Source organism: Oncorhynchus mykiss, chromosome 9, assembly GCF_057628025.1.
Source record: "Oncorhynchus mykiss isolate SJ-2025 chromosome 9, ASM5762802v1, whole genome shotgun sequence".
NCBI classification, from domain to species: domain Eukaryota; kingdom Metazoa; phylum Chordata; class Actinopteri; order Salmoniformes; family Salmonidae; genus Oncorhynchus; species Oncorhynchus mykiss.
This window is the reverse complement of record NC_143030.1, coordinates 71,908,560-71,931,334: the sequence shown is the minus strand read 5'-3', so window position 1 is coordinate 71,931,334 and position 22,775 is coordinate 71,908,560. Positions and strand designations below refer to the sequence as shown.

Sequence of the window (22,775 nt, the reverse complement as noted above, 5' to 3'; positions counted from 1 at the left end):
TTATAGGGTATGCATGTGATTACCATTGTATTGCCATGTCTGGTCTTTTAGTCAACCTTCTCTCTACAAAATAAATCAATAATAATTTCTCCTCTCATCCTTTCGTCCCCACACCCCGTCCACTCTCTCCAGTACCTGCAGCCTAACGGTAATAACTGGCGTTGGTTTGACGACCGGTCGGGTCGCTGGTGCAGCTACTCTGCCTCTAACAACGGCACTATAGACTCAGCCTGGAGGGCCGGGGAGAGCAGCGTCCGATTCACCGCGGGACGCAGGAGATATACCGTACAGTTCAACACCATGGTCCAGGTATAGAGAGAGGTGTATGTAGTGCCTTAGGAAAGTATTCAGACCTGTGACTTTTTCCACGTTTTGTTAGGTTACAGTCTTATTTTCTTCCCTCATCAATCTGCACACAATACCCCATAATGACAAAGCATAAACAGGTTTTTAGACATTTTTGCTAATTTATTAAAGATTAAACAGATCACATTTACATAAGCATTCAGACCCTTTACTCAGTACTTTGTTGAAGCGCATTTGGCAGCGATTACAGCCTCGAGTCTTCTTGGGTATGATGCTACAAGCTTGGCACACCTGTATTTGGGGAGTTTCGGGCTCTTGCTGGGCCACTCAATGACATTCAGAGACTTGTCCCGAAGTTGTCTTGGCTGTGTGCTTAGGGTCGTTGTCCTGTTGGAAGGTGAACCTTCACCCCAGTCTGAGGTCCTGAGTGATTCGAGCATGTTTTCATCAAGGATCTCTTTGTGCTTTGCCCCGTTCATCTTTGCTTCGATCCTGACTAGTCTCCCAGTCCCTGCTGCTGAAAAACATCCCACAACATGATGCTGCCATCACCATGCTTCACCGTAGGGATGGTGCCAGGTTCCTTCCAGATGTGACGCTTGGCATTCAGGCCAAAGCATTCAATATTGGTTTCATCAGACCAGAGAATCCTGTTTCTCATGGTCTGAGAGTCTTTAGGTGCCTTTTGGCAAACTCCAAGCGGGCTATCATGTGGCTTTTACTGAGGAGTGGCTTCCGTCTGGCCGCTCTACCATAACGGCCTGATTGGATGAGTGCTGCCGAGATTGTTGTCTTTCTGGAAGGTTCTTCTATCTCATCATAGGAACTCTAGATCTCTGTCAGTGACCATCGGGTTCTTGGTCACCTCCCTGTCCAAGGCCCTTATCACCCCCCTGCTCAGTTTGGCTGGGTGGCCCGCTCTAGGAAGAGTCTTGGTGGTTCCAAATTTCTTCCATTTAAGAATGATGGAGGGAACTGTGTTCTTGGGGACCTTCAATGCTGCAGACATTTTTTGGTACCCCTCCCTAGATCTGTGCCTCACCACAATCCTGTCCTGGAGCTTTACGTACAACTCCAACCTCATGGTTTTTGCTCTGACATGCATTGTCAACTGTTGGACCTGATATAGACAGGTGTGCTTTTTCAAATCAATTTAATTTACCACAGATGGACTCGAATCAAGTTGTGGAAACATCTCAAGGATGATCAATGGAAACAGGATGCACCTGAGCTCAATTTCGAGACTCGTAGCGAAGGGTTTGAATATTTATGTAGGTTTTTCTTTACATTTTTTTTAATACATTTTTTTCGCTTTGTCATAATGGGGTATTGTGTGCAAATTGCTAAGGATTTATTTTGTATTTAATAAATTTTAGAATAAGGTTGTAACATAACAAAATGCACTGTACACACTGACTCAATGGTCAGTTTATTAGGTACACCCATCTAGTACTGGGTCGGACCACCCTTTGCCTCCCAGAACAGCCTTACTTGTTCGGGGCATGGATTCCACTGGGATATTGGTCCATGCTGACGCGATGACATCATGCAGTTGCTGCAGATTGGACGGCGGTACATCACCTCCACCAGCCTGTACCGTTGACACCAGGCAGGATGGGTCCATGGACTCATGCTGCTTACACCAAATCCTGACTCAGCCATCAGCATGACTCAAAAGAAACCGGGGTTCGTCAGACCAGACAATGTTTTTCTAGTCCTCAATTGTCCAGTGTTAGTGATCGTGTGCCCACTGGAGCTGCTTCCTAGCTGATCGGAATCGAACCCGTTGTGGTTGTCTGCAAACCACCGTTGTACTGTGCCATTTATTTGTCTGTTTGTGGCCCGCCTGTTAGCTTGCTCGATTCTTGCCATTCTCCTTCAACCTCTCATCAATAAGTTGTTTTTGTCCACTGGACTTCCTCTGACTGGATGTTTTTTGTTTGTGTCACCATTCTTGGGAAAATCCCACAGGGCTGTCGTTTCTGAGATACTGGATCCGGCGTGCCTGGCACCGATGATCATAGCACGCGCCAAGTCTTTTAGGTCACTAGTTTTGCCTGTTGTGATGTCCATTTGAACAGTAACTGAATGCCTCTGTCTGCCTGCTTTATATAGCAAGCCATGGCCACGTAGGAGCGATCCATTCTGGTGAAAGTAGTGGTGTACCTAATAAACTCGCCGGTGAGTGTGGGTGGGGGAGCCTCTTCTATACAGAGACCACTCAAAGGAACAGAGTCGACAAACAGGGGATTTTTTTGGTTATTAGACTTAGGAATACTTTAATAAATCCTGGTGCTCAATGGAGAGTATTCATTGAAAGTGCTTATCAGTCCAGTTATGGACATAATTTGTGTCTGGGAAACCGTTGACTTCTATATCTTTGTTCTATTCCAGGTGAATGAGGAGACTGGTAACCGTCGTCCGGTGATGCTGACGGTCCAGAGAGTGCCTCGCGTTCCTAAACCTGCCAAAACTGGCAGCATGACGGACTCTGAGAAGGAGGAGGGGGACAGGGGCAAGGCAGAGGAGACACAGACAGACCCAGGTGATGACTGGATAGGAGCTACTGTTCTAGTATAGCCTCGAACAGATACCTGAGAAGGAGGAGGGGGACAGGGACAAGGCAGAGGAGACACAGACAGACCCAGGTGATGACTGGATAGGAGCTACTGTTCTAGTATAGCCTCGAACAGATACCTGAGAAGGAGGAGGGGGACAGGGACAAGGCAGAGGAGACACAGACAGACCCAGGTGATGACTGGATAGGAGCTACTGTTCTAGTATAGCCTCGAACAGATACCTGAGAAGGAGGAGGGGGACATGGGCAAGCCGTAGGACAGAGAGACCCAGATAATGGACCTACTGCCTTCTACAGTGCCTTCAGAAATTATTCACACCACTTGACTTTTTCCACATTTTGATGTTACAGCCTGAATTTAAATTAAGATTGTGTCACTGGCCTACACACAATACCCCATAATATCAGTGGAATTATGTTTTTACGAGTTAATGAAAAGCTGAAGTGTCAGGGCACTAGGTATTCAATCCCTTTATGGCCTAAATAAGTTCAGGAGGGAAAATGTGCCTAAGTCGCATGATGGGTTGCATGGACTCACTGTGAATATTTTTTACATTATTTTTGAATGATTACCTTCTCTGTACCCCCCCCCCACACACAATTATCAGTAAGATCCTTCAGTCGTGCCATCAATTTCAAACACAGATTCAACCACAAAGACCAGGGAGGTTTTCCAATGCCTCGCAAAGAAGGGAAACTATTGGTAGATAGGTATCAATAAAAAAAAGCAGACATTTAATATCCCTTTGAGCATGGTGAAGTTATTAATTACATTTTAGATGGTGTCAATACACCCAGTCACTATAAAGTTGCAGGTGTCCTTCCTAACTCCATTGCCGGAGAGGCCAATGGTGATTTTAAAATCTTTACAGAGATTAATGGCTGTGATAGAAAACTGAGGATGGATCAATAACAATGTTGTTACTCCACAATAACAACCTAAATTAGAGTGAAAAGGGAAACCTGTACAGAATAAAAAATATTGCGAAACATTTTTTTTATTTGTAATTAGGCACTAAACTGCCAAAAAAAAATGCAAAGAAATGTATTTCATGTTTTGAATACAAATATTCATGTTTTGAATACAAATATATATGTTTGGGGCAAACATCACTGAGTACCACTTTAAAAAATATATTTTCAAGCACGGTGGTAGCTGCATCATGGATGTGCTCGTCATCGGCAAGGACTAGGGAGTTTTTTATTTTGATGAAAAGAAATGGAATAGTGCTGAGCCCCGGCAAAATACAAATGTCTGCTTTCCAACAGACACTGGAAGACAAATGTACCAGTTCTGCAGGACAATAACCTTAAACACAAGGCCAAATATAACCTGGAGTTGCTTACTGAGATGACATTGAATGTTCCTGAGTGGCCTAGTTACAGTTTTGAGTTAAATCAGCTTGAAAATCTGTGGCAAGACTTGAAAATAGCTGTCTAGCAATGATCAACAACCAACTTGACAGAACTTGAAGAGTTGAAAATGATTCAGCAAATATTGTACAATCCAGGTGTGCAAAGCTCTTAGACTCATAGCTGTAATTGCTGTCAAAGGTGATTCTAACAGGTGTTGAATACTTATCTTACAATAAATATTTATTTATTTATTTGATATACTTTTCCTTTCTATTTGACAGAGTATTTTGTGTAGATCTAAAAAAAAAGATTTGAATCCATTTAAATCCCAATTTGAAACATCAAAATGTAGAAAGGGTGTGAATACTTCCTGAAGGCACTGTAGATTTATAGCTTTGGAAGAAATATGCTCAACTCCAGTGTTTTATAAGCAAAGTGTGAAGTGTTCACCTTTTATTAGACATTGCTATTGTCACAAAGCACACTTTGTTTAGATGAAAAATGTATAAATCTATGTATACTGTTACTTTAGTTGAATACCATAGTCAAATCCTCCCCTCTCTCTTTCAGACTCTGCCCCAGTAGCTGTGGAGATGAGTGCTCCTAAAGATGACAACACTACCCCTCAACTAAAGGAGTCCTTCTCTGGTCCTTCTGCTCCTCCTGCCCCCCCTCCTGCAGCCCCCCTGGACCCCATGTCTGAACGCACCGGGGCAGGAGGAGCCATCGTGGTGCAGGGCCTGACAGAGGACATGACCACGGTGCTCATCAGAGCCTGTGTATCCATGATCAGTGTCCCCGTGGACCCAGACACCCTCCACGCCACACTAAGGTTCCTACTTTTATTTTGTTCTCTTTTAAGTCTTGAATCTTATGTAAATGCAGCGTTTTCCACTAGTGTCGCCTAATCAACTTGTTAGACACATTTTCAGCTGACTACTTTGTCCACTTCAAAATCATATTAACTAGGTTACTTTTCATTTAAGTTTCTGTCGAGCCCCCTCTCGCTGGAAGGAACGATATGCATCTTCTAGCGATCTATTGATAGGACAGGTGCTGACCTGAGGTGCTGACCTGTTGCACCCTCGACAACCACTGTGATTATTATTATACCATATACAGGGGTATTTGGAAATTACCAAGGGATAGTTTTTCAATACTGTCATTATTGTTTATACTTTGTTTGATCTATTTTTATACATTTGGATATTTGTAGCTACTTTTTATGTAAATACCTGCAGTCAACTCGTGCATTACGTTAGGAGATGAGGAATATCGAGTTAATTTCCATTTTTAATTACTAACCTTACTGGTAGTCCCCAGTAAGGCCTTTACAAGCACAGAACCATGAGAGACCGGAGCCTTGTTGTGGAGTAGTACGGAATCCACAACTAAATGTTTGCCAGCTAGATATCTTATAACTTAACTGTCTAAAATGTGCTAAATGCTCTGCAGTTGTGCATTTGATTTGCTAATTTATTAGCTTGTTACCTAAGTGGTTACCCTCTTTCATAATCAAGTTTTGCATGGTAACAGCAGGGAATCCCCTCCTAGATCAACAGCCTTGCGGTCTAATATTTATTTTGTGCAGCAAACTGTGAGTAGCGTTTTTGAGCTACTTCTATAACTTTGAGCTGGGATGTCAGTCCTGCAAATAATTTAGGTCAGAGACTGTATAACATGTTCGCAATGCGCTCTTTAGCATTTTTAGTTAGCATTCTCTATAGGATTTTACATATATTTGTTAGCATTGCTAACCTACAGACTACAAAGGCTCAGTGGGGGTTGAAAATAGAAGTCTTTCTGTTCAGTGCCGGTATTACCAAATATCCCGGTATGACAGTATGGATACTTCTCAAGCCAACTTAGAACATCCAATGGTGTGGGAATTCATTCCTTGCAGTAAAACTATAAATAAGACAGCAATCTTGAAGATTAATTGTAAAAATAAAATGAAACGTTTTTTTTTTTTAAGTAATGTTATTTTACTTGTTCTTACATTATCAGTGATTTCAATTATAAAGTCATCTCTTTCTACATAATACCACAACTACATTTTCCAGGTATTCAATCATTTTTCTGTGTATTTCGGATGGAATCAAGGCATTAGAATGTCCTCGATGCCACACATGGAGCTCCTTAGACAAAATATTTTGAACCCAGGGGGGACAGACCCACCCGGCCCAGGTCATGCTGGCTGTCTACTCTAAGTACTTGTTGCACACTGAGAATGGGTCATGAAAGTGCTGTACAAATCAATTGATATAGTAAAATAAAACTGATCCGTAATGGGAAATTGGTTTGCGTCCGTCATAAAATGGGACCATTTGAATCACAACTGGAAAACGTAACATAAAATACATCTATATATAAATTGCACCGGAAGAACTGGCATCAATTGGACTGTGTAATTTATAATGTTTCTTCAGGCTGTGCCTGCGCCTGACGAGAACCCACCACTATGCCATGATGTTTGCTGAGCTGAAGAGTACCAGGATGATCTTGGGGCTGACGCAGGGGTCAGGGTTCAACGGCTTCACGCCGCTCGTCACCCTGCTGTTCAGACATATCATCGAGGACCCTGCCACGCTACGACACACCATGGAGAAGGTACTGGAACACTTTCACCTATTTCAACTGTTTGGTATTATTTTCAGTTTTCTGATCAGTGCAGCTGAAGGCAAGGAGAAACTGAGAGGAACAAACTTTAGACTGTTGAGAAACCCCCAGTCAGTGTTAAAACGTAGTGCACTATAGCCATTTGTAATTTGCACTTAGTGTCTGTCTGACCTCTAGGTGGTGCGGTCAGCAGTGACCAGTGGGGCGGGCAGCACCACGTCAGGTGTGGTATCAGGCTCTCTGGGCTCCAGAGAGATTAACTACATCCTGCGTGTTCTGGGCCCGGCCGCCTGCCGGAACCCAGACTGCTTCGCAGACACGGCCAACAGCTGCGTCCGCATCGCCCTACCGGCACCCCGCGGCGCTGGTACGGGTACGTTAAAACACTGATAGTTGAATGTCCACAGGTCTATCCGGTTCAAAGGACCATGCAAAACAGTGTGGTGTGGGGACCAAATCTTTATGAAACTACTCCTGAATACATCTTGGACATCTCTGACAGACCTGTGGCCAGTCAACTATCCGCTTGCACCTATAGCTCTCAGCTAGTGCCCCTATTTTATAGTGTGACTTAATGTGACAGTGTGTGTGTGGTTGCTGTAAGTGTTGACATCTTTTTCTCGCTCAGCGTCAGATGATGAGTTTGAGAACCTGCGTATCAAGGGGCCCAACGCGGTGCAGCTGGTGAAGACCACTCCCCTCAAGCTGTCTCCGCTGCCCCCTATCCCTGACACCATCAAAGAGGTCATCTATGACATGCTCAACGCCCTGGCCGCCTACCACGCACCTGAAGAGGGTAAGACCCACAAGCACCCTATCCCAATTTGTGTTTCCTCGATACCTTGCGTCCCATGTCCTCGCCTCCTTTACTATATTGAACAAAGGTCCCTCTCCTCGGTTCTTAATCTCCAATGCATTAGGAGAAGAGGAGAGAGGATGTGAGGAATGAAAAGACATCAATGAATTGAGACAGCAAGCCGTACACTGAGTGTACAAAACATTAAGAGCACCTTCCCAATATTGAGTTGCACCCCCCCCCCCCCATACCCTGTTTTTCTTGCGCATTCACCCTCTGAATGACACAATTACACTATCCATGTCTCAATTGTCTCAAGGCTTAAAAATCCTTCTTACCTGTCTCCTCCCCTTCATCTACACTGATTTGAAGTGGATTTAACAAGTGACATCAATAAGAGAGCTTTCACCTGGTCAGTCTATGATATCTCATGGAAGCAGCAGGTGTTCCTGCTACACGTGTGTAAAGTGAAAGGTTCTGTGGGCTAACTTCCTGTGTGTCTCTTGTGTAGCTGAGCGTCCAGAGGAGCCTGTTGTGGCGGTGCCCGTGGGGCAGGACCTGTGTCAGATACTCCAGGATGATGATGTCTACCAGCAGTACAGACTCACCAGACAGGGCAGTGACTTCGACTCACAGTCCGCTTTCCACATCAACGTAAGTGTCATGTCTGGCTGGCTGTTTGTGAGAGTCCTTCTGGCCATGGTCCTGTTTCAGTAGTGGATACACTAGCGAAACGTTTTGCAACAGAAAGCAGAAGATGTGTTCTTATTGGAAGTTTAGGTTATACCTCTCCGTTTGAAAATGTTTTCCCACCGACTGAACAGGGCCCAAGAGTGAGTATTATCAATGGGAACTTGTTACTATGTATGTTTTGAAAACTGCTGTATTAGTCTAGATATTGTAAGTAATATTTTCTCCACCTCTCCTCGTTCTCTCAGGCCCAGGTGTTTACTGCAGATGGTACTGTGGCTGACTCCTCTCAGTCTGGCACACCCCAGGGAGAAGGTGAGGCACTCCCTCCCTGCTCTTCACCTCCAGCCTCTACTGGTATTGACTACATTTACATCCTTACACTTCTTGCTTTTGTTTGATTACATTTTATGATGAAAATATACAATATAGTGTTTACACAAAATTAATGAAAAAAGATTTTGTCACGACTGCGTCCTTAAAAATGTGTTGTAACAACCTCTCTGCCCCTACTTGATCCCAACTCCTCTCTTCTTTCCCCTCCTCTCTTTCAACTCCTCTCATCTCCTCTCCCCAGCCTCTACTCCAGAGGAAATGCGTGAGGAGAAGAAGGAGGTGGAGGGTGAGAACGGAGCCAGCTCAGAGGAGGGTAAGGGGGCCAAGGCTAAGGCCTCCAAGCCCCTGATGCCCACCTCCACCATCCTGCGTCTCCTGGCAGAGCTGGTCAGGTCCTATGTGGGCATCGCCACCCTCATAGCATCCTACTGCTACACGGCCGGACAGTCTGAGCTCATCAAGGAGGTGGGTTGGTTCGTCTGGACAAAACTTCAATTTTTCAAAGTCTGTTTGCATTGAGATTTTTACCACTGTAATACATTTAGCATTAAGAACCCAAAGGGATCAAAGCTTGGAGTTTCCCCAACTCTGTCCTCAGGACCCCCAGAGGTGCACCTTTTTTATTAGATTTTTTTTACCTAACACTACACAGCTGATTCAAATGATCGGAGCTGGATTAGGTCATTATTTGAATCAGCTGTGTAGGTGCAAGGGCAAAAACCAAAACGTGCACCCGGTGGGATCCTGAGGCTCGAGTTGGAGAAACCCTGCTTTCAGTACTTGAAAATGCGTTCAGACTCCTGTTCAACTCATCTCATCCCTGTGTTGCCGCAGCCTTTACTTGAACACGAAACAGAATGCAAATTCACACCATCACACTTTGATCTTCTACAGTAGCGATGTTGGTCCATTGTACTTCAAACAACTTACGTAGGCAGGTTGATTGTGGATTCAAACCTTCTCAAATAGCCTAATTCAGACTCTTAGCGGAGGTGCTCCCACAATAATGTGAGTTTGTACTGCATACAATGTAAAGTGTTGGCTTTTTCACACACCAAAAGCTTTGCTTTTATACTTACAAGATTGAGTGAGCTGTTTTGTCTGTGATGTGGTGTCTGCCTGTATTTCCTTAAATCTTTATTTTGGCAGTACATGTCAATATTTCATAACATGTTTTTTTTTGGTCCGTAGGTGTCCAACATAACAGCAGGTGGTGGTGTTGTACACAGTCACTCATATAGATGTAGAGGTCTTTACAGCCTGTCTGCATTCCTGTTTTCTTTCATCATTAGCTTACCTGTGTAATGCTGACATCAGCTCAGAACCACTTGTTTTATCGATTGCTGTGCTCTGTCAAATGTATATTTAGTCTAAAGTTTGTATTTGTAATAGATTGACCCTATAATACATTTACACTAGGCCTGTATTTAAAAATACATACAGCCTAATGAGACGCGCATACATACTGTTAATTCGGAAAATGTTCAGACCCCTACACCTTTTCCACATTTTGTTACGTTACAGCCTTATTCTAACATTGATTAGGTAAACAAACGATTTAATCTCCACATAATACCCCATAATGACAAAGGGAAAAACAGCTTTCTAGATTATTTTTCAAATGTATAAAAAAAAAACAGATCACATTTACATAAGTATTCAGACCCTTTACTCAGTACTTTGTTGACGCACCTTTGGCAGCGATTACAGCCTCGAGTCTTTTTGGGTAGCTTGGCACCTGTATTTGGGAAGTTTCTCCTATTCTTTTTTGCAGATCCTCTCAAGCTCTGTCAGGTTGAATGGGGAGTGTCGCTTCACAGTTATTTTCAGGTCTCTCCAGAGATGTTAGATCGGGTTCAAGTCCGGCCTCTGGCTGGGCCACTCAAGCACATTCAGAGACTTGTCCCGAAGCTACTCCTACGTTGTCTTGACTGTGTGCTTAGGATCGTTGTCCTGTTGGAAGATGAACCGTCGCCCCAGTCTGAGAACCTGCTCCAGAGCGCTCAGGACTTCATCAAGTATCTCTCTCTACTTTGCTCCGTTCATCTTTCCCTCGGTCCTGACTTGTCTCCCAGTACCTGCTACTGAAAAACATCCCCACAGCATGATGCTGCCACCACCATGCTTCACTGTAGGGGTGGTGCCAGGTTTCCTCCAGATGTGATATTCAGGCTGGAGAGTTGTATCTTGGTTTCATCAGACCGGTGAATCTTGTTTCTCATGGAGTCTTTAGGTGCCTTTTTGGCTATCTGACCAAAAAGGAGAGTGATGGAGTCCTGCATCAGATCACCTGACCTAAACCCAATTTGAGATGGTTTGGGATGAGTTGGACCGCAGAGTGAAGGAAAAGCAGTCAATAAGTGCTCAGCATATGTGGGAACTCCTTCAAGACTGTCGGAATAGCATTCCAGGTGCAACTATTTGAGAGAATGCCAAGAGTGTCAAGATAAAGAAAAACCATTGAATGAGTAGGTGTTCTAAAACTTTTGACTACTACTGTATTTTATTTATGTAGTAGCAGGACACTGTGAATTTCATTATTCCACTGAAGAGTATGAATAAATCTAATCAGTCACGTGCGCCGAATATAACCAGTGTAGACCTTACAGTGAAATGCTTACTTACGAGCCCCTAACCGACAGTGGAGTTTCAAAAAATACAGATAAGAATAAAAGTAAGAAGTAATTAAAGAGCAGCAGTAAAAAAAAATATATATATATATATATATATATATCACACACACACACACAAACACACATATACAGGGGGGGGGGGGGTCAGTTAGTTGAGGTAGTATGTACATGTAGGTAGAATTTAAGTGACTATACTATTCCTGTGACTATACTATACATCTTGGCCATGTTCTGTTATAATCTCCACCCGGCACAGCCAGAAGAGGACTGGCCACCCCACATAGCCTGGTTCCTCTCTAGGTTTCTTCCTAGGTTTTGGCCTTTCTAGGGAGTTTTTCCTAGCCACCGTGCTTCTACACCTGCATTGCTTGCTGTTTGGGGTTTTAGGCTGGGTTTCTGTACAGCACTTTGAGATATCAGCTGATGTACAAGGGCTATATAAATAAATTTGATTTGATTTGATTTTTGATTGGATTTGCCTTGATGACAACAGAGAGTGGCAGTGTTGTAGGGAAGGGGCGCAATGTGAATTGTCTGGGTAGCCATTTGACTAGATGTTCAGGAGTCTTATGGCTTGGGGGTAGAAGCTGTTTTAGAAGCCTCTTGGACCTAGATTTGGCGTTCTGGTACTGCTTGCTGTGTGGTAGCGTGGAGAACAGCCAATGACTAGGGTGGCTGGAGTCTTTGACGATTTTTAGGGCCTTCCTCTGACCACTGCCTGGTATAGAGGTCCTGGATGGCGGGAAGCTTGGCCCCAGTGGAGTACTGGGCCATTCACACTACCCTCAATAGTGCCTTGCAGTTGCCATACCAGGCTGTAGAACCTTTTGAGGATCTGAGGACCCATGCCAAATCTTTTCAGTTTTCTGAGGGGAATAGGTTTTGTTTTGTCCTCTTCACGACTGTCTTGGTGTACTTGGACCATGTTAGTTTGTTGGTGATGTAGATGCCAAGGAACTTGAAGCTCTCAACCTGCTCCACTCAACCCTGTCGATGAGAATGGGGGTGTGCTCGGTCCTCTTTTTCCTGTAGTCCACAATCTCCTTTGTCTTGATCACGTTGAGGGAGAGGTTGTTGTCCTGGTACCACACGGCCAGGTCTCTGACCTCCTCCCTGTAAGGCTGTTTGAGAAGGTTTGAATCCTAAGCAACCTGCCTACTATTGCTGACTGATTAGTGCTCCTGTAGGTCGCTAAGATGTTAGCGTTGTCAGAAATACTACAGAAGGTAGAACGTTGTTAGTTCTAAATGGACAGAAATAAGCATGTGAGAGTGATAAATTATACTTCCATTAACTTTTGCCCCTACAAACTTATTCAGTCTGAAAGGTGGCAAGTCTAATCGTCACTTTATGGACCCTGTATTCTCGTTCTTATCTGACGCCTAGATAGTGAGCTAGGTCGGGGAAAGACATTGTCTTTTTTCTTCATGCTATTGACCCTGTTAAAAGTCCAGTATGTGGTTCTCGGAAACAGCCCATTGGCTAATGACGAGGGCCAGGGAGCGTCTACGACACTGGTGTCATGTTGTCTTAGATATAATGGTAGGGAGATGTAAATTTAACATTGAGCTTCGATCAAAGGCTGTCGTGCTGACTGGCATTATGTATAAGTTTGTCCAATAAGTTCCTCAGTATTGACTCTAGTCCTCTCATGGCCTTTGTGCCGGACCACCCAGGGGTCCAACTCTACTGTTCTCTCTCCCTATGCTGCACCGTTCTATATTTGTTGGGTATAATACTTGTCCTCCTGACTAGCTTTGTTTTCTCTCTCTCCCCCTGCAGGACTGTAGTGTCTTAGCTTTCGTGCTGGACCACCTGTTGCCCCACACCCAGAGCTCTGAGGATAAGGACACCCCTGCCCTGGCACGTCTGTTCCTGGCCAGCTTGGCAGCCGCCGGCACAGGCACTGACGCACAGGTGGCTCTGGTCAACGAGGTGAAGGCCGCACTCAGCCGGGCGCTGGCCATGGCAGAGGGCACGGAGAAACACGCCAGGTGTGTGAGAGAGAATTGTGTGTGTGTGTGTGTGTCAACCTTGCGGCGGTGCGTGCTATGCCACTGCTTATAACGATCAGTTAAGTATAACTGGAAAAAGTCTGAAGACGTGTCAAATAAATGATATCCAGGTCAGGGCTCTAGCTATGCATTTGGTTTGCTAACTTGCTATCTAAGTGGCTACAGCAGAGACAATCAATCCCCTCCTGGAACAAGATCTCTGTTGCCTAAAATTGTTTTGTGCGTAATTTTTTTTTTATATCGATTTAGAAATAGTGCCTCTTGTGTACACTTCTGGTAATACCGTATATGAACATCTGTATACAGCCCAACCCTAATAGATATCACTGTTGTGTACTGAGTGAAATAGCCATCAGAGCCAGTTAATGCTTCAACTTTATTATGCAGTTTATAATTAACATTTACTGACCCCTCCCCCCCCCAGGCTCCAGGCAGTGATGTGTATCATCAGCACCATCATGGAGTCGTGTCCGTCCACCTCTAGCTTCTACAGCACGGCGGCAGCCAAGACGCAGCACAACGGCATGAACAACATCATACGTCTCTTCCTCAAGAAGGGACTGGTTAACGACCTGGCTAGAGTACCACACAGCCTCGACCTGTCCAGGTACACACACCTCTGATGCTCTCAAACCCCCTGCTCACCCTCTCACGGAGGATTCACATTCACCCTCTCACGGAGGATTCACATTCACCCTCTCACGTAGGATTCACATTCACCCTCTCACGTAGGATTCACATTCACCCTCTCACGGAGGATTCACATTCACCCTCTCTCGGGGGATTCACATTCACCCTCTCTCGGGGGGATTCACATTCACCCTCTCTCGGGGGGATTCACATTCACCCTCTCTCGGGGGGATTCACATTCACCCTCTCTCGGGGGGATTCACATTCACCCTCTCTCGGGGGGATTCACATTCACCCTCTCTCGGGGGGATTCACATATAAGAAAAGGTTATTGTTCTCAAACAATTGCAGTGCGCACATGGAGCGGGCTTTTCTGTGTTGCGGGTAAAAGTTATCATTTGAAATGAAGACTTAATTGGTAACTTTACTTGTGATAGGCCTACAAACCTTAATGTCTTTGAAATCAAAACATATAGGCTGCATGCGACTATTAATTATTTGGAAAAAGTTACAAAAAAGGCATGTGTTCTGTTCCTTGCTCCTCCCACCGATAGAGAGAACATTGCATGGCAGCTTGTTTGGCAAGCAAGTAGGAGTTATCTAATCAATGGAAGATGGAATTAAAATGACAGTATTAAATGAGAAGATTACAACAGCCAAAAGCCAACCGGTGGGCTGCTATTTATAATCCAAACAGAGTTGTTGTTTTTAGCTGTAGGTTGGGTAGAAGTGCAGTAATGTTTTGTAGGCTAGCCTCAATTAGCCTAGCTAGCTAGCTTGACTAGCTTCTCAAGTTTTGGTGCAGTCAAGAAGGGTACAATGTAACCGGATGGGATGAGAAATAACAAGCAAAAAGTTAGTCTACTCACGTGACTTAACAGTGCTTGCCGTCTCTGTTTCTATTCCTGCTCCTGTGTCACTCGCAGTGGGGAGACACCCTGCACGGCCCCTCCCCTGATCACTAGCACCGTACAGGCGCTGTTGTTCACGCTCCGTTCTGGTTAATAAAGTACAAATACAACCGGGTGTTGGAGACGCCCGGATCTCTGTTTTTAAAATGTACTTATTCATATTGTATCCGGCTGGGAAAGCCCCAGGTCTGTTTCGAAACAACCTCTAACCCATCACCATTTATCCGCATTCAGATTATTCAAATGCAATCATGAAGTGTTTGTGATTTTCAATTGCATTTGCATTTATGTTAGAGTGATTTAGATGGAGAATAGAGTGCTGAGCAGGGGTTGGAACCAGTTTAGGGAACAGAACCTGAAAAGAAAACATTATTATTTGAGGAACAGGACCTGGAACAGAAGTGAATCTGTTCCGGAATAGAACTGTTACTTTAAAAGTATGGGAACCGGTTCTGGGCATGTTCTTCAAGTCCCACTCAAAAAAGCACCTATGCCAAGCTCTGTCACTCAGTTATTCCAGTGTCTGCTTGCCACATGAGTCTTTGCCAGTGCGTGTAGGCTACCAGCCCCCCCCCCCCCCCCCCCCCCCCCCATGCTGAATGATTTCTGCATGTTTTCTCATTGATTTCTTCTCTTATCTCAGTCCTAACATGGCCAACACGGTGAATGCAGCTCTGAAACCCCTGGAGACTCTGTCCCGTATCGTCAACCAGCCCAGCAGCCTGTTTGGAGGGAAGGGGGGATCCAGCAAGAACAAGGCTGAGCATGACACTGTGGGAGCCGCCAGGGACTCAAACAGCAACACACAAGGTACCACAGGTGATACGTCTGTCTCTCTCTGTCTGTCTAAAAAAAGAAACTTCCTTTTTTCAGGACCCTGTCTTTCAAAGATAATTCATAAAAATCCAAATAACTTCACAGACCTTCATTGTAAAGGGTTTTAACACTGTTTCCCATGCTTGTTCAATGAACCATAAACAATTAATGTGGAATGGTCATTAAGACACTAACAGCTTATAGACTGTAGGCAATTAAGGTCACAGTTATGAAAACTTAGGACACTAAAGAGGCCTTTCTACTGACTCTGAAAAACACCAAAAGAAAGATGCCCAGGGTCCCTGCTCATCTGTGTGAACGTGCCTTGGGCATGCTGCAAGGAGGCATGAGGACTGCAGATGTGGCCAGGGCTATAAATTGCAATGTCCGTGCTGTGCGACGCCTAAGACGGCGCTACAGGGAGACAGGACGGCAGCTGATCATCCTCGCAGTGGCAGACCACGTGTAACACCTGCACAGGATCGGTACATCCGAACATCACACCGGTACAGGATGGCATTAACAACTGCCTGAGTTACACCAAGAATGCCCAATCTTTTCATCAGTGCTCAGACTGTCCACAATAGACAGAGAGGCTAGACTGAGGGCTTGTAGGCCTGTTGTAAGTCAGGTTCTCACCAGACATCACCGGCAACAACGTTACCTATGGGCACTAACCCACCGTCGCTGAACCAGACAGGACCGGCAAAAAGTGCTCTTCACTGACTAGTCACAGTTTTGTCTCACCAGGGGAGATGGTCGTATTCGCGTTTATCGTCGAAGGAATGAGTGTTACACCGAGGCCTGTACTCTGGAGAGGGATCGATTTGGAGGTGGAGGGTCGTCATGGTGTGGGGCGGTGTGTCACAGCATCATCGGACTGAGCTTGTTGTCATTGCAGGCAATCTCAACGTTGTGCGTTACAGGGGAGACAGCCTCCTGCCTCATGTGGTACCCTTCCTGCAGGCTCATCCTGACTCCTCCAGCATGACAATGCCACCAGCCATACTGCTCGTTCTGTGTGTGATTTCTTGGAATGCCAGTGTTCTGCCATGACCAGCGAAGAGCCCGGATCTCAATCCCATTGAGCAAGTCTGGGACCTTTTGGATCGGAGGGTGAGGGATAGGGCCACCCCCCCAGAAATGTCCGGGAACTTGCAGGTGCCTTGGTGGAAGAGTGGGGTAACATCTCACAGCAAGAACGGGCAAATCTGGTTCAGTCCATGAGGAGGAGATGCACTGCAGTACTTAATGCAGCTGGTGGCAACACTAGATACTGACTGTTAATTTTGATTTTGACCCCCTTTTGTTGAAGGACTCATTATTCCATTTCTGTTAGTCTCATGTCTGTGGAAATTGTTCAGTTTATGTCTAAGTTGTTGAATCTTGTCTAAATATTTGTATGAACATATGTTCAGTTTGCTGAAAATAAACGCTGTTGACAGTGAGAGGAAGTTTTGAATTCAAAATGGATCACAGACATGGTCAGCAGCAAAGCACCATCACACCACCTCCATGCTTCACTGTGGGAACCACACATGCAGAGATCATCCGTTCATCTACTCTGCGTCTCGCAAAGACACAGCGGTTGGAACCAAAAATCTCATTTGGATTCATCAGACCAAAGGACAGATTTCCACCGGTTTAATGTTCATTGCTTGTGTTTCTTGGCCCAAACAAGTCTCTTCTTATTGGTGTCCTTTAGTAGTGGTTTCTTTGCAGCAATTCAACCATGAAGGCCTGATTCACACAGTCTCTTCTGAATAGTTGATGTTGAGATGTGTCTGTTATTGAACTCTGTGAAGCATTTATTTGGGCTGCTATTTCTGAGGCTGGTAACTCTAATGAACATATCCTCTGCAGCAGAGGTAACTCTGTCTTCCTTTCCTGTGGCGGTCCTCATTAGAGCCAGTTGTCAAGTTTGGTGGAGAAGGAATAATGGTCTGTGGCTGTTTTTCATGGTTCGGGCTAGGCCCCTTAGTTCCAGTGAAGGGAAATCTTAATGTGACAGCGTACAATGACATTCGAGACGATTCTGTGCTTCCAACTTTGTGGCAACAGTTTGGGGAAGGCCCTTTATTGTTTCAGCATGACAATGCCCCCAGGCACAAAGTGAGGTCCGTACAGAAATGGTTTGGAAGAACTTGACTACCATGCACAGAGCCCTGACCTCAACCCCATCAAACATCTTTGGGATGAATTTGATCGCGGACTGTGAGTCAGGCCTAATCCCCCAACATCCGTGTCCGACCTTAATAATGCTCTTGTGGCTGAATGGAAGCAAGTCCCCGCAGCAATGTTCCAACATCTAGTGAAAAGCCTTCCCAGAAGAGTGGAGGTTGTTATAGCAGCAAAGTTGGGACAAGCAGGTGTCCACGTACTATATATAATCACACTCACACACATTTTTAAATACTTTATTTGAATCCACCAAAAAAAAGGATCCAAACATTTCAAAGGTCCCTGCAAGCGTACAGAAAGCACCCCCTTCTCCCAAACAGCTAGGCTGCCCACGGCAGCTGAAACGGAGCAGTACCTAGCCAATTGCTTTGCCCTCGTTTTTGTCAGTCACTCAATCTGGAGGCCACTCCCTGCAAGCCTGTGTACATGGCCGAGACTGCCAAATATCAGCACTACCAGCTGGCACCTCCACCCGAGGCTGTCCCAGCATGCCACGGGGTGCTGGTACAGAAGCGGCTTCTCAGCCAAGGCCTGTTCGATGTAGCCGTCCAATGAGCAGCCCACTTCCAAAATGAGCACTTCCCACTGGCCTCTCCCCACAACAATATCTGGCACACAGGAAAACACACAATCATAAAACTCAATCCAGCTTCACCTTACACAAGAATGTTTATGCATGTGTGCTGTTGGTGACATTACTTTTCTCACCTTGCTGGCTATCAGGTCAACAAAGTGGGCATGTTTAGCAATGTACTAATCCTTGCATTAACATACACAGACACACGTTCGCACTCATAAACACACATACACATGTACTAACAAATATGTTCACTCTACACACAATCACGTACTCCACAGAAGCAAAGGGAAATGGAAAAGCCCAATGTGGACTCTTCTAGGCTTATCGTTCCGTTCATCTTACTGTCATGTTCGTTGCAGGTGACTCGGGTGAGGTTGAGGGGACTCTGGTCGAGGGCAGTCACAGGGTCCAAGGGACAGACAGTGACCTGATGGATGGAGAGACGGAGGGAGACACAGTGGTCATCGCTGGACAGCCGGAGGTGCTCAGCACCACAGCCATGCAGGTAGAGAACGAGCTGGTGGATCTGATAGACGAGCTGTTGGAGAGAGATGTCGGCGCCGTCAACAGCTCCATTATCGGTAAGCAAAGCAGCCTGCTGTCCAGGACTCTGTTCAGAAGGGTGAAACGTTACAAAACCTTAAGGTATACATTTTTTGGGGGGGGGGGGGGGGTAGAATAGCTGATTGTCTGTCGTGCAGAATTGAGTTCTACTCTTTTGCATACATCTCTATTGGAAACACTGTTAACGTTTCACCCCTCTGAATACACCACTGGGCTCATCAGACTGATGGGATGAAAGGTGAAAGGTGCGGGCACATACAATACAGTCTTGATGGGTTATTTTTTTTTATTTTGTTATATCTGTTGTTCTGTCACTCAGTGGGGCGTGGTAGCGGTGAGGACGAATCACAAGAGGACGTGTTGATGGATGAGGCGCCAACCAATATCAGTCAGGCTTCTACTCTACAGACCAACAGAGAAGGTCAGTGCTGGCGCTGATGGTTTCTTTTCACGTTGTCCTCTCCATGATTCCGACAGTTATGGTGGGTGTGTAACCAGGCCAGCGCAGTATAGTTTGGCTCGGATCTGTCATAAAGATGCATTAAAGTACTATTTCATTTGTTATATTCAGTACTATGGGGTTATTAGTGTGAAAAGGGTCGAAGTGTGTTGGGTCTCACTCCATCTGTCCTTTACTGTCTCTCCAACTCTCCTTCACTGTCCATCTCACCCTCCAACTCCTTCACTGTCCTTTACTGTCTCTCCAACTCTCCTTCACTGTCCATCTCACCCTCCAACTCCTTCACTGTCCTCCATCTAACCCTCCAACTCCTTCACTGTCCTCCATCTCACCCTCCTTCACTGTCCTCCATCTCACCCTCCTTCACTGTCCTCCATCTCACCCTCCTTCACTGTCCTCCATCTCACCCTCCTTCACTGTCCTCCATCTCACCCTCCTTCACTGTCCTCCATCTCACCCTCCTTCACTGTCCTCCATCTCACCCTCCTTCACTGTCCTCCATCTCACTCTCCTTCACTGTCCTCCATCTCACCCTCCTTCACTGTCCTCCATCTCACCCTCCTTCACTGTCCTCCATCTCACTCTCCTTCACTGTCCTCCATCTCACCCTCCTTCACTGTCCTCCATCTCACTCTCCTTCACTGTCCTCCATCTCACCCTCCTTCACTGTCCTCCATCTCACTCTCCTTCACTGTCCTCCATCTCACCCTCCTTCACTGTCCTCCATCTCACTCTCCTTCACTGTCCTCCATCTCACCCTCCTTCACTGTCCTCCATCTCACCCTCCTTCACTGTCCTCCATCTCACCCTCCTTCACTGTCCTCCATCTCACCCTCCTTCACTGTCCTCCATCTCACCCTCCTTCACTGTCCTCCATCTCACTCTCCTTCACTGTCCTCCATCTCACTCTCCTTCACTTTCCTCCATCTCACCCTCCTTCACTGTCCTCCATCTCACTCTCCTTCACTGTCCTCCATCTCACTCTCCTTCACTGTCCTCCATCTCACCCTCCTTCACTGTCCTCCATCTCACCCTCCTTCACTGTCCTCCATCTCACCCTCCTTCACTGTCCTCCATCTCACCCTCCTTCACTGTCCTCCATCTCACCCTCCTTCACTGTCCTCCATCTCACCCTCCTTCACTGTCCTCCATCTCACCCTCCTTCACTGTCCTCCATCTCACCCTCCTTCACTGTCCTCCATCTCACTCTCCTTCACTGTCCTCCATCTCACTCTCCTTCACTTTCCTCCATCTCACTCTCCTTCACTGTCCTCCATCTCACTCTCCTTCACTGTCCTCCATCTCACTCTCCTTCACTGTCCTCCATCTCACCCTCCTTCACTGTCCTCCATCTCACCCTCCTTCACTGTCCTCCATCTCACCCTCCTTCACTGTCCTCCATCTCACCCTCCTTCACTGTCCTCCATCTCACCCTCCTTCACTGTCCTCCATCTCACCCTCCTTCACTGTCCTCCATCTCACCCTCCTTCACTGTCCTCCATCTCACCCTCCTTCACTGTCCTCCATCTCACCCTCCTTCACTGTCCTCCATCTCACCCTCCAACTGTCCATCTTTTCCTAACGTAGACTCTATGAACATCCTGGAGCCTGAGGATGAGGAGCACACGCAGGAGGAAGACTCCAGCGGCAGCAATGATGATGAAGACAGCCAAGATGAAGAGGAGGAGGAAGAAGAGGAAGAGGAGGAGGACCAGGTGAGGAAAAAGGAGTGTTTTTGGTGTTTGTGTAACAAATAACCATACTTGACTAGTAACCTTTTTTTGAGACCTGAGGAGTTGCATTGGCTCCGGCTTAATGGGCTAATATAGGGAAGATCTGGTTGTGAACCCGCTCGGTCCCATTTGAACGGTCTCCATTCACTTTTTAGAGTTGGTTAGAAAAATATTCCATGTTCTATTTCTCTCAGGATGATGAAGAAGGTGATGAGGATGATGATGATGAAGGGTCGGAGATGGAGCTGGATGAAGATTTCCCAGACATCAACGCTGCGCCACACATTCGTTTCGAGAGGTTTGACCGCGACGATGATCTAATCATCGAGTTTGACAACATGTTCTCCACCACCGGTGAGTCATCTTGGTGTTTTATTTGTCTTTGTTTTTAATATATGGATAGATTTAGAAGGCAATTTATGTTATTGGCCTGGGCCCATATTTATAAAGCTTCTTGGTGTAGGAGTGCTAATTTAGGATTAGTACCCCCTGTCAATCATATTCCTTTTAATCTGAAAGGCAGAACTGATCCTAGATCAACACTCCTACGCAGATGCTTTATGAGTACGAGCTCTGATATCACCAAGTAGATTTCTAGTCTCTCTTCGAAATCTTCTTTAACAACGAAGACTACAGACACACAGCCTTACCAATTGCTGGATTAGCTATAGTAATATATAGCCTAGATTATGATAACTATGTAACGTTATGTAGAATGGCGGGGTTGTGTCACTACGTGTCCCCCTAATGTCTGCAACTGTTCTCTCTGTTTATCATGTTCCCATCAGCTGACATCCCTCCCTCCCCAGGCAACATCCCCAGCTCCCACCCCCTGATGGTGCGTCACGCCGACCACGGCTCCTTAACGCTGGGCGGAGCGGGCACCAACAACCGTCTAGCGCAAGGCATGGGTCGCAGCCAGAGAACGCTACGCCAGCTCACCGCCAACACGGGCCATACGATACACGTCCACTACCCTGGGAACAGACAGCCCAACCCCCCACTCATCCTGCAGAGGTGAGACAGATGCAACAGTGAATGAATAGATTCATTAATGGGACTTTTCCTTGATTCGGTCAAATACTCCGCCTGCCCTTTGATTTAGTTTGCCAGGTACAAAGGGATCTTTGGAGTAGTCCTCAGGTTCATAGTCCAAGAAAAATCATTCACACCTCATAAACAAAGTATTGATACTAGTTACTTTATTCATGTTTGACCCAGGTCCATTTCTAAGGAGGTCATGTCTGTGTATGTGGGTGGGTTTAAAGAGAATAATAAGATCATATATATATATATGCCTGTGCCTTCCCTCTCCTCTAGACTGCTGGGTCCCAGTGCTGCAGCAGACATCCTGCAGCTGTCTAGCTCTCTGCCACTGCAGTCCCGCGGCCGTGCCCGACTCCTGGTGGGCAACGAGGACGTGCACATCATCGCCCGATCTGACGACGAGCTACTGGATGACTTCTTCCACGAGCAGAGCAGCACCGGAGGACAAGCAGGTAGGACACTCACTCACTGTCCACGCTGCTCTATGGCGCCGCTTTACCAGACCCACGTTAAGCCTAGTCCTG

General features: G+C 45.9%; 1 protein-coding gene across 50 annotated transcripts in view; it reads left to right on the top strand.

Annotated features, from left to right (window-relative positions):
* The window catches only part of LOC110531242 (E3 ubiquitin-protein ligase HUWE1), a 91,417-nt gene that overhangs the window by 37,739 nt on the left and 30,903 nt on the right, over nucleotides 1–22,775 (top strand). For 13 of the 50 annotated variants that reach the window (XM_090185257.1, XM_090185246.1, XM_090185270.1 and 10 more), the window contains exons 43-60: nucleotides 133–309; nucleotides 2,701–2,851; nucleotides 4,811–5,072; nucleotides 6,670–6,850; nucleotides 7,037–7,232; nucleotides 7,488–7,655; nucleotides 8,167–8,309; nucleotides 8,594–8,702; nucleotides 8,923–9,146; nucleotides 13,097–13,308; nucleotides 13,754–13,936; nucleotides 15,514–15,689; nucleotides 18,807–19,028; nucleotides 19,331–19,432; nucleotides 21,059–21,186; nucleotides 21,399–21,558; nucleotides 21,993–22,221; nucleotides 22,525–22,703. In XM_090185257.1, the coding sequence (XP_090041383.1) occupies nucleotides 133–309; nucleotides 2,701–2,851; nucleotides 4,811–5,072; nucleotides 6,670–6,850; nucleotides 7,037–7,232; nucleotides 7,488–7,655; nucleotides 8,167–8,309; nucleotides 8,594–8,702; nucleotides 8,923–9,146; nucleotides 13,097–13,308; nucleotides 13,754–13,936; nucleotides 15,514–15,689; nucleotides 18,807–19,028; nucleotides 19,331–19,432; nucleotides 21,059–21,186; nucleotides 21,399–21,558; nucleotides 21,993–22,221; nucleotides 22,525–22,703 (3,202 nt within the window). The remainder of the gene's footprint in view (nucleotides 1–132; nucleotides 310–2,700; nucleotides 2,852–4,810; nucleotides 5,073–6,669; nucleotides 6,851–7,036; nucleotides 7,233–7,487; nucleotides 7,656–8,166; nucleotides 8,310–8,593; nucleotides 8,703–8,922; nucleotides 9,147–13,096; nucleotides 13,309–13,753; nucleotides 13,937–15,513; nucleotides 15,690–18,806; nucleotides 19,029–19,330; nucleotides 19,433–21,058; nucleotides 21,187–21,398; nucleotides 21,559–21,992; nucleotides 22,222–22,524; nucleotides 22,704–22,775) is intronic. The other 37 variants (XM_090185274.1, XM_090185263.1, XM_090185245.1 and 34 more) reach the window with 14 other exon arrangements.